The 12,648-nt window shown below is 41.5% G+C and overlaps 1 protein-coding gene across 1 annotated transcript in view; it reads right to left on the reverse strand.

Moving 5' to 3' along the window:
- The window catches only part of MTHFD1L (methylenetetrahydrofolate dehydrogenase (NADP+ dependent) 1 like), a 311,373-nt gene that overhangs the window by 19,656 nt on the left and 279,069 nt on the right, over positions 1-12,648 (reverse strand). The window contains exon 27 of the mRNA XM_075339530.1: positions 3,648-3,744. Coding sequence (XP_075195645.1) covers positions 3,655-3,744 — 90 coding nt within the window. The 3' untranslated portion in view covers positions 3,648-3,654. The remainder of the gene's footprint in view (positions 1-3,647; positions 3,745-12,648) is intronic.

Genomic DNA, 12,648 nt, shown 5'->3' on the forward strand with positions numbered 1-12,648 from the left:
GTTTCCTTCAGGCTGGCATAAGAGTGAGCGCTAACTCGCCTTCCTAGCACTTCTTGTTTCAGACAACCCCTGACTTAAAGTACCGTGGGATTCATCCAGGGAAGTCGCAACTGTCTTTTCTCCTTTTCTCACCTTTTTGGCCCGTTTGCTGGCAGCGTGGACCAAGGAAGACGGCTCCCGGCTCGATCCTCCTTATGGACCCCCTCATTGCTGCTGATGCTCGGACTCTGTTTTGGTTGGTGTGGGACTCGCGGTCCACCCCACCAGCAGGTTTAGCAGACCACTAAATGGATGTCTGGCTCTAGGGACCTGTTCCCCGTGTGTGCCTAGCCACCAGAGTCTCCGTACACGACCAGCTGACTTCCTCAGCGTCTTTCTGTTCAACTTCTGGTGACAGTTCTCCCCCGCCAACGGCCACTACACGTGCAGGGTCTGACTAGCGTGTTCGCTCTCCTGCTTCTCCACTTCAGACTGGCTACCTCCAGCTCATTTTTCTGACTGCCACTGCAACCTAGCTTCCAGTCTCTCTACCACACCCCTTGATTGGATGTGAAGGCCACGCCCCCTCCTGGGTCTACCCAGGGGTCCCTCAAGAGTGTGGAAGACCTGGTTGCTATGTGTCTGTGCGTACACACCCTATTCCAGCCTTCAGGATTACCTGTTTGCACTCACCCAGCATGGGTGCAGTACTCAGTGGCGCCTGACTAGGTCAAGGGCGCCATATTATCCTTTATCTATAATTGACTTGGAGTTAGGCCTGGGTCACACTGGCATATATGTTAATGACACTCAGTTTTATCCCTGCTGTCAGTGTAAGCAGTTTGTCATTTACGGTGATCTGATTTTTTTGGTAGAATCGAAGCACAGGTGCGGAGAAGGAGAGATTAATTTTTCTATCTTCTCCATTGCCTGTCACTGTATACAGTGTATCAACCCATATCCTGTCCACCGCCATTAAACGTGAGGACAGCGGCAGTTATAGGCATAGAAGTGGTGTCTAGGTATAGCAAAGTAGCCAAAAAGTGAATTACAAAGTTGTAGGGCATCATCATTCAATCGAATCGACACCTTGCATACAGAAATGCTATGATATGAAACCGATGAACCCCCCCCCCAAAAAAACATTGAATGCTGGTCACGCATATGCCGCTCATTTAACTTTGATGCTCAAAGTGGCCACCGTCAGCTGCAATGCACATCTGGACTCTGGACAGCATACTGTATCTTGCTGCATGTTGTGAAATATGGTAGGTGACACGTTTGCACAAGCATGTGTGATACGTCGTCGTAGGTCCTACAATGTTGGTGGAGGGGTCGCATACACCTGCTGTTTGATGTGACCTCACAGAAAAAAGTACAAAGGTGTCAGGTCAGGTGAGCGTGGACGCCACTTCATGCAGCCACCATACCCAATGACTTGTAGGAAGATCTCCATGAGGTGTCGCTTCACGTCCGCAGCCTTGTGAGTTTTACACGTTCTAATCATAGCATTTCTGTATGCAAGGTGTCGATTCGTATTGAATTGATGATGCCCTACAACTTTGTAATTCACTTTTTTTTCTCTATCTCGTTCCGTTTTCGATATAAAAATTCTAAGTCTGTTGTTTTCCACCAGGTGGCGCTATAGGTGGTTTCATTGCGTAGCGTATGGCTACGTTACTATACCTAGACACCACTTCTATGCCTATAGCTGCTGCCGTTCTCAAGTTAATGGTGGTGGACAGGATGTGTGTGGACACACTGTATATTGTGAGATAAAGTCCAGCGCAGGAAAGAAGGCACTCTTCAATATAAATTTCCATATGGTTTATTCCATGTGCACACATATAGAGGTAGGTACAGACAGCCCCTGGGCAGGGGAAGAATGACTAGCGACGCGTTTCGACCGTATTACACGGTCTTAGTCATGTAACATGACTAAGACCGTGTAATACGGTCGAAACGCGTCGCTAGTCATTCTTCCCCTGCCCAGGGGCTGTCTGTACCTACCTCTATATGTGTGAACATGGAATAAACCATATGGAAATTTATATTGAAGAGTGCCTTCTTTCCTGCGCTGGACTTTATCTCACATGCTTGCAGCTGCCCGGCCGATTGTCGGTGCTGCAGAGAGAGGGCCTGGAGACTTGGAGTGGGTGAGCTGAATTCCTTTGTCATTCATTACACTGTATATTGGACTACACTAGGATGACATTCGAGTGCAGTCCGATGTTTCTCCTGCACTCATAGACTTGTATGATATACACAAGCATATGCTTTCTGACACTGCAAAGAAAATCTAAAGTGTCTGTTTATTTATACCCTTTCATCAATATAGGCACACCATGCATAAATGTAAACATTTGTTACATGATAGCAAATAGCAAAAAACACAGCTGCACAAGTCAAACATTCCCTGTATCCATCCTGCTTCATTACACCCAACAGCAAGTCTTTGTTTCAGTGTGATCACCTGAGAATTACCACACCTTGTAATTGAAAAGCGATGAGCGAATACTAAATATTTGGGTTATTCATACCGAATACCTAGTACTAGTCCAGTATTCATCACAAATATCTAACCTAATGCAAGCAAGTTTATGGGGAACCAGAGCATTTTTCTTGAGGATTTCCCAAAAAAGGCTCAGGTTGACCATTGACATGTAAGTAGGCTTGTTATTAGTGACGAATACAAGAATTGTACTAGGTATTCGGTACAAATAACTCGAATATTTAGTATTCGCTCATCACTACTTATAGTCTTAGTATATGTGGCAGGCCTGAATACATTAACCTTTTCTTGAATAAAAAGCTGAAGATTAGCATTTCCTAGACTGCACTGCGACCAAGACTGCCACAAAAATAATCACAAACATGTCTACAATCTCGATCCTTCACCCTGATGAATAAGGTTTTTTGCTAACAGAAGAAAAATATCCCATTTTTCTTCCCAAAACAAAATCCAGCAAATGGAAAAAAATTGTAAAAGGTTATAGCAGCTGGTACTTAAGTGACATTTGTTATAAGTAAGGATTAGTCAATGGCTATTGCAGCCGTATGTGATGCCATTCCAGCCTGTTACTCCCATTAAGATTTAGATCACTGTAAATATGTTAGCCCATAAAAAAGCAAGAAATCACATTTCGTGTCCTATGAAACTCATACTTAACGTCTGAGTTTCACTGCTGCGTTGCCAATTTCCATTTCTAAATACTTAAAAGCTATAAAAGCAGGATGCCATTTTGTTAAACGGCGCTTTGAATAATATTGGTGGGATTCGGAGAAGGTTACCCAACTTAGTTAAGGGAACAATATTCTTCTGATAAGATATTCGTGACCAGAATTATGAAGAATCCTCAAATCTTCTGTAAACAGAAATCTATTGAGCTGTAAGAAGAATGATTGAACAATGTCCTACAGTTAACCATTCAGAACACCAATATAAAGGATGTCCTACAATGGTGTATGTACATGCGCCTATGACTTGCATTGAGTCATTCATGCTCCAATGTACAAGCCTTGCCGTGTTCAAGAGTTCCTAAAAGTCCTAAGGTGCTTTACCTCTGCTCGAATAAATGATATAGCTTTGACCTGCTGGAGTTAAAAACACAAAGAAAAAAATGGGACTGAAAAGAAAATATGACAATATGAATAAAAATAAAATTTACCTGTGGCTTAAAACAATCCTTTTACTTCCTCGGTATCCGGATCAAGATCAATATCGTAGAAACAAGGTCTTGTAGGCAGCCCTGGCATGGTACTCATCTGTGGGGGAGAGGGGAAAGTTAAATGATAATTTTCATATCTACTGATCTGTAACTATCATACAATGCTATAGGCCCATATTGTATTTGTATATGTATAAAATTAGGCAAACAGCAATAAAGATATCCCATTGAATACAACAGTATAGTTAAGCAAGCAACAAAATATATGTGAAATGGCACAGAAATCTTAACCTGAAAGCTGTAGATGGTCTATGTGCATGGCAGGGTGCAGGGACGGTTTTAGATAGTGGCCCTGGGAGAAATTCATAGTGCGGCCCCAGGTTGTGCAATACTGCACACTAACAGCAGTACAGTCAATTCAACGCATTGAAGAAAGTTTTGACCACTCATTAACGATCGTTGATTGGACATCATTTAAAGGGAACCTGTTAATCTGCAGGTTAAAGGCATTCTGAACCTGCCTGGTACCTTCACTGAGCCCCGCTGCCGGGGTGTTCTCAAGTTTAAAAGATCTTTCTTATCCAAGCAATAACAACTTTCCAATCGCTGAGGATCTGACCGTTGTGGCCACCACCAATGCTAAGACTCAGGACACTGAATTGAGCAAGGTCGATCATGTGCACTAATACTCCATTCATTCTAATAGGAGCGCTGAAGATCATCTGAGCACTGTGCTCAGCAACCTCTGGCGCTCCCATTAAGAGTGAATGCAGCGGTAGTGTACATGATCGACCTCACTCAATTCAACCGGGGCTCTTCAGTGTCCTGAGTTTTAGGATTGGTGGGGGCCACAATGGTCAGGTCTCCAGCAATCAGAAAAATATTGCTTGGATAAGAAATATCTTTTAAACTTGCGAATACCCCTTTACCAGTGTTTCTGGGCTAAATGTAATACTGAAAGAGCGGCTGAGATTCACTAAAAATGGCAAAATGTATGATACCTGCTGTCACTCATCAGGATCCTGCAAAGGCCGCTCTGTGGTGTGCGCTGGCACCAGGAGTGATGACGTAATTGTGCTTTCTTGCCCAGGACCACTGCATCCTGTAATAAGCTGCAGAAGCAAGTGACATGAGCAGAGCGCCATCAGAAAAACATACAATGATACATAGTACAAGGCATCTGACTGCTGCAGCTTATTACAGGACGCAGTGGTCCTGGGCCAGAGAGCACAGTGAGGTCATCACTTCTGGTGCCAGTGCACCATTGAATTGTAGCACCATTGCAGAGGCAGAAGTCAGGCATGTAGCAAGGACCTACGATCTGCATCTTCTCCTGTACAGGGGACCAGAAGTTAAAGCGCATACAGCACTGAAGACTCCATACGGCGGTAGATTAAGAGAACACAGCAGGGACCCCCTGTGTCTGGGGGCCCTGGACATCTGCCCAGTCTGCCCCCTGTAACACCGGCCCTAGCTGGGTGTAATGTATGCAGTCAAATGGTGAAGCACGTGGGTAGAAAGGGTCTCTTCATCACTTCTGATCAGTGCTAAAAAAAGGCAGAGAATGTGCATGTTTGGGAGAAGGGGGTACAAACATTTTGTTAAAGAACTAGAGTCTTTTTAGTTATATTTTTAATGGGTATGTTCCACATTTTATCAAGTGATGACTATTGATCAGTGAACATACTCGCCATTGCTTGATACTCGAGCTGCTTGTTTACGCTCGTTACTCGGCCGAGTATCGCAGCTGCTCAGATGTGACACTTGTGAACGATCTGTCACAAAGAGTGAATGATGGGATCCAGCACCCCAGTTAGTCTCTGGCTCTCACTGGAGGTAAAAACAAGGAGTTTGGATGTGGTGTAAAAAAAGAAAAAGAAAAACCGCCCACCCTCCACCGGTAATGCTCTCTTTATGGCTGCTGTATGTGGATGGAGAGACGAACTGCCCAATAATTGACTTCTATTATACTTGTTACTCGAGTTGAGCCCATCAGAGGTGGATTACTATCAATTGTTTCAACTATGCAATGATTAGTTCAATACATCGTAGATCATATAATCCATATGCTCTTGTATGGGATGGACATATAATGGATATTGTGGAGTCCATTCCTTTTTATGTTCCATCTGTACCCTATCTGAAGATCCTAGATAAATCCGCAATTGCGGTACTAATATCGGTGGTGGTATTGTCCTTTCTAAACGAACCACCTCACTGATGACAATACATGTTTAGGAGGTTAGGATTATCCATACTATGTGACGTTAACCAACTAGAGGATAAATCCATGACTATGTGGTACTATGCATCTATTATAGGACTATCACCATGATCATGTTCTCTTGGGGTGCTGAAATATATAACCAACTAGAGGATAAATCCATGACTTTGTGGTACTAAGCATATTATTATAGGACCATCACCATGATTGCGTTCTTTTGGGGTGCTGAAATATATTATTACACTAGCCAGGCTTAGTGCTAGTTGTGATTCCCTGTAATCTCATAATACCTTATTCATACAAAAAAAGGGGGCTCTGGCTAATCGAACTATGGTCCGTATAACCTACAGGTACTCATGTTTCCTTGGTTACAGCCATCTAATGCATTTTCCATGTATTCGTTGGGAGCATGCGCAGTGCTCTCAGCTACATCTAGCTCTAAGCGTGACCTCACTTCCGGTCACGGCGATAATCACGCCCTTGCACTCTTGGAATGTTCTTTCATTGACTGACATCTACTACCCGCCCAGCCTATATAACCGAAAACCTCGCTTCCCTGGCCATTATTGCTCCCAATAATAAAGGAAAAAGAAAGAAAGAGAAGAAGGAAGAAGAGAAGAAGGGGAAAGAAAAAGAAAAAAGGGAATTTTTTAATAATTGATTTTTTTTTTTTTACATTGTAACATTACTTCCGGTTTCCGGAGCTTCATACATGACATCACATCCGGTCATGGCGGCACCCATTCTCTGATGCTGGAATCCCTGTCTAATCACCAATGGTATGCGAATTGCTTAACCATATGTTTTAAATTACATTATTCAGGTCCCTATATATACACCCCTTCACGTGGTTCAGGCCACACCCTCCCCTGATGAAGCTGTCCGAAGCGATACACGTGGGGCCTGCCACTTTCCCCTGATACCACCATGACCTCTGACTTATGCTCCACAATTGGGTATTATACTTACACTTTGGCATAGCCAAAAAAAACCCCTCTCCCTCCCTTTCCCTTCCTTCTTTTACTGAGTAGGTGGTGAGACATATATATATGATTCTGTAGGGCATTCCTGTTCAAACCCTTACAGGGACTCATTGATAGTTCCCACCAGGTCTTCACATCTCAGACTGTTATATGGGAGTGGATATTGTCCTTTGCTCATTACATGTTGATTATAAGTAACATTGCGTAGTTGAACTACTAGGGACTTCGCATCCATGCGCATCTATGCGCTTGCGGTCTAACATTATATCACGTGATTCTTGGGGTATGTGTGTTTTTTTGCCATTATTATATTATAAACCCTGTGGGCTAGATCAATTCTACTGAGAAACCTTGGAGGCATAGATAACCACTATTTTTGGAAATTGCGTATATTACCTTTTATTTCATGTGTGGTAATACATTTTCCATCTGTACACAGGGGGAATGTGTTTGCACCTGTGCTATCCTTGCACATTTTAATTGTTTTTAATGTACACTTGTGTGTGTGTGTGCCTTTCTGGACCTAATAAAAATTGTATTTATGTGACTTATACGGACCTTAGTCATTGTTACGATTATAACTGGTTGCGTGTCCACTAAGCATGAGCTTTCCCCCCTCCCTCCTACTCATGTTGTTGCATGCAGGATGCAGCACCATTGTTTCATTCATTCATAACATCTGAGCTGTGCATCCAGTGTTTTGTTTGAGCCCATCAGAGCATCTCACCTGCTCGACTCGAGGACCAAGTACTCGAGCATTTTAGTGATTGCTCATAACTAGTGATGACCTGCTGCACCACGGTGTTAAGTGATAGGCCATCACTTTTTAAACTGTGCTTGTTTACAGACTCAGAAATATTGACAATGTAGATTTCCCCAGCACAGAAAGTGAAATTTGGTGACATGTAACTTGATTCTGGCTGAGGCAAAAAAAACACTACAGGTAAGAAAAGTGTAGATTTAGTGAGTGTGTTCAATATTAATTGATTGAGTTGGCTGTCTTCACAAATCAAAGTTCAGCGCAATTTTTTCCCCTTAAAGATGTTGGTTAGCCACTACTTTTTTCTTCCATTGACAGCTTATCATTACAATAGGCCATCAATATCTGATCATAGGGGGTGCGAGACCTGACAACCCTGCTTATTAGCTGTTGTCGGTGGCAGATACCAAAACACAGCAGCTTTGTCAAAAATAAAGTGGCCTCAGCCAGGTACTACAGATTCCCCCCCTATCTGCCATCAGATGAACAAGGGGTGGATCTGTAGTACCCGGCTGCTTCTATAGAAGAGACAGAACATTTGAGACCTTCTAGCAGCCCTGAGTAACAGCGGATTGTCAGAGGTGCAAGCTGTGGCACTCCCACCGATCAGATACTGCATGGCCTATCCTAAGGTTAAACGTAGTGGCCAACTTTGGCAAATAAAAATACCCCATAATCTAAAAAAACAAAAACACAAGTCAGAAGTATAAATACACTGCAGAAAAAGAAAAACACCATTAGTGTACAAAGTTAGTCATTTCTCTTTTTCCAGCAGTATTCATCAAAAAAATGCAGGTTTTAGAGTGAATTTAATCCCCACAGATTACTACAGATCACCACGCCCGGCATTTTAAAACCCCATTCTTTATGAAAGGTGCACTGGAGAAGATGCGCCAAATTCGTTATGCAGCAGGTGCCTCTATGTATTTGGTGCATCTCTCAGCTGCCATGCACAACTGCTGGAACCTGACTACATCCAGGGTTTCAAGTACATTTGTGAGTTTCTTCACACCCTCACGTGACTCAGTTCCTCCAACAATCGCGAACTTTGGCTCAATTATGAGTAAGGTGCTTAAAATGCTCCAGCATTTTTCCAATAAACACCAGAAAACTGGTGAAAACTGCTTGATGTATCAGAGATTACAGGTCGAGTAGACACCCAAGAAAAAAATCCCAAGATAAATGCAGTGAAGCCTCAGATCCTTTAATTTTTTCCCCAAAGTCTGTGGAAGTCAGCAAGGGGTGCTTTTTTTTTTTTTTTAAATTGAAGGAATAAATAATTCGCAACAAAGCAAACTTCCACTTGTGAATTTGGCCTAATAATTTATTTTCTGTCTAAAAAGCATCTTTCTCGTGCCAAAACATTGACCTGCAAAAGATATCCTGAAACCTACATAATGTACAAAACTACAAATTTGTATCAAACATCTGGCAGCCCCAAGAAACGTGTTTTACATGGTGTACAGAATAGTGCTGTGCATCTTTGAATGAGAATATCATTTAGTAAGCTTAGCCAGCCAATGGAAAAAAAATGGATTACAGAAGTGACTATATAGAACAGGGGAGTCAAACTAAAAACTGGGTCTTGGGTAGAGATGTATGAACCAGAATACTAAAGTTCGGTGTTGATACCGATCAGGGACTTTAAAAAAAAAAAAAAAAATAATCAGTGTTTAAGTTCAGATGCTTTACGTATGATAACAACTCAATCTAGCATCGCTCTACTCGGCCCAGTGCGAGCCGCTTACATTCTATGAATGGCTCCCACTTGGGGTAAAAATCAGCATTATTAAATGTAGTGTATAAAAAACTCCCCCGGAAGTGCTCTGTTTATGGCTGTCTGTATGTGGGCCGGAACCTCAAGACCCATCTCTTCCAACAAGCCTACAACCTACAATAGCCCTCAGCCCAGTAGACCACTGCGCAACCAGCTCTGTCCTCACCTATTGTACCATCACCCATTCCCTGTAGACTGTGAGCCCTCGCGGGCAGGGTCCTCTCTCCTCCTATACCAGTCTGTCTTGTACTGTTAATGATTGTTGTACGTATACCCTCTTTCACTTGTAAAGCGCCATGGAATAAATGGCGCTATAATAATAAATAATAATAATAATAATAATAACTGCCCGATCAGTAAGTTCCAATGGGATTCAGGTCATCCGGGTCTCGAACGGAATTTTATCTAAAGTCCAGCTGAATATTCCGAACCCGAATATCAACGGTCCGCTCATCTCTATTCTGGAGCCACTCTGAAAACTCCTATTCATGCTTGGGCCATATTGTTGAATATAAACAGACTACATAGCGACTTTAGCCACAACAAAAACAAAGTCCCCCATATTGCGCCCCTGAATACAAATATACACTACTCCATTAATACATAACTAGCCTTTACACAATGCAACCCACTATTAAAAATATAAATGAAGATAGTACTGTTCCCCCCCATTAACTATTTTTCACTTTCCCCAGCCAATAAAAATATAAAAATACCCAGTGTGTTTATTACAGGTCCCTTTACTGTATCCGATCATCCCCAATTCCATGTCATCTCATCACACACACACCCCGCCTAATTACAAAACCATGTCCTTTCTCCCATCCCCACATCATTACAATTAAATGTCCTCTCTCCTACCCCAAAAACCTAAATGACAATGGCGAACACTGCTAATCTGATCACAGCAATCTGGCCTTGGGCCCCTTGAAGCTTCTAGCGCTAGTCCAGTGGCCAAAATTTCTTCCAGACCACATCAGGGATGCATTATAGACGCATGCAGGCCACATGTTTACTCCTGATATAGAACATGTTGTAAACCTAACTGACCTACATGAATTCCAATTAAATTTCTTGGAATTCAATTTCGTGACAATACAATTATTGACTCAGACAATTTAATTAGATGATTTCATGGCAAAATAATCCTCATGAGTAGCCGGCTGGATTTTGATTCATTTGTAACCAACAATAAAATCTTTGTATTTTATACAAACATAAAAATGTTATCCAGTTAGTACATACCCAAAAATTGCACAAACATAGTGCTTATATATTCAGATTCCTTTATGCACCGATGAAATTGACCCATCAGGACAAACCCGGTTGAAATGTCCCATTTGGGCATATAAAGGACAGAGTGGTCTGATTCTATTGATACAACATAGACACCCCTTACCACTGACGTCCAGTTTTAGCATTCCCAACCAAATCTATTTTTTCAAATCTGACATCGCTTTATATAGCAATAACCCTGGATTGTTCCTTCTGACCCCAATGACTGTAAAAATTATGTTTTTGTAATACATACTTAAAATGTTGGTGGTAAATTTATGAAGATAACTTTTTTGAGATTATCTATGAAAATAGTTTGAAAATTACAATTTTTCAAAAACATTCATTTCTCTGTTTTAAGGGCATAAACTACGGTCATACCAAACAAAGTTAGTTACTAAATAAGATTTACCTTGCGTGCATGTTAGTATCATTTACAAACATCCTTTTATTTTGTTAGGATGTTAAAAGTGCTTAAACATTCAGCAAGATTTTTTCCAAATTTCTTTTAAAGTAATTTAAAAGGCAATCTGTCAGTAACACCTATCCTCTTAAGCTTTCTATATCGGCATGCAGGTCATAGAAAGTTAAATAAAATGATACTTTAATATCTGTGATCATATTCCTTATTTCAGACAAAGTCATGTTTTTCTTAATATCTAAATGAGTTGTTCAGATCTATGGGCCTCAAGGAATTCCACTAGGGGTGTGTGTGATGAACATTTTGAAACTGCCCCAAACATCACCACCCTCCAGTGTCTTTTTCAATGGGTTGGACACAAACCATTAGGTATTAGGTTATTTATTTTTAAACAAATGTTGAATTTACAAGCAAATAATTCAATGGGAGTGCTGCATTAATGGATTCCATGAAATACAATTACCAGTAGGACTAATCCTCCTTCCCAGGAAGTCCCTCCTGACTGCACACCAGGAGTAATACGAAATGAACAACTTTTGGGTGGGATCACCGCTTGTAGGACTTTACGTCCAAACGCAGTCTGCCTATTAGACAACATGACCAGTTTGGAAGGTCTACAAAATCTGTCCACGATCCACCATGCTGCTTATTTAGAAATCTAGTCTATTTATGCCACTGTTTTTGTTTCCCATGATATCGAGATCACTCTGGTCGAAAGGGCTCTGATGATTAAAAAGGTGGCTTTTCCCCTTTGAAACAATTGATGAATCGTTGACTTTATCCATCTTGCCAACATTGTCTTGGAAGTTTTCCTTCCTTGGTTTCTCCTGCTGAACTGAAGAAACAGATTGGGATCTAGCCAGCAACTTCTTGTAACTTCAATATAGCAGAGAACTGCTCTACTAACATCAAAAGAGTGGGGAAAAAAAAGCTCTTTTCTGGTTTCTTGGATTTTGACGGAGAGGGTTAACTGATTTCTTGACTTTTGCAAAATTTGGTTTTCTAACCATAGTTAGAAACACAGGATCCAGAATAATCCTATCCTCCAAGATCATAAGGTAAGGATCACTGACAAAGAGCCTGTATTTCTCCAATGCTTGTTGCTGTCATCGCCTTAAAGGGAACCAATCGCCAGGATTTTCGTATATAACCTAAAGCCAGGGCTATATTGGCACTATCAGGCTGATTCTATACATACCTTTAGTGGTCAGCTCGGATGTTTAGGTTTTGAAATTAAAAAAAAAAGTAACGTTTATAACATTAGCTGCTTGTTCTCATTACAGCAGAAAAGGAGCAGATAATATATTCATAGTTATCCCCTCTCCCTGTTAGAATTAGCATAAGTATTATACAAACTATTCACTTTGTTGCAGGACCTGTGTGAGGTCATACCCATATGACCTGGTATCCAGCTTTGTTGGCTGAGGCCCTGTCCCTTCTGGTCACATGGGTATGACCTCACACAGGTCCTACAAGAGAAAGTGAATTGTTTGTATAATACTTATGCTAATTCTAACATGGGAAGGGGATAACTATGAATAGATTATCTGATCCTCAGCTG

This window comes from Anomaloglossus baeobatrachus, chromosome 3 (assembly GCF_048569485.1).
Source record: "Anomaloglossus baeobatrachus isolate aAnoBae1 chromosome 3, aAnoBae1.hap1, whole genome shotgun sequence".
NCBI classification, from domain to species: Eukaryota; Metazoa; Chordata; class Amphibia; order Anura; family Aromobatidae; genus Anomaloglossus; species Anomaloglossus baeobatrachus.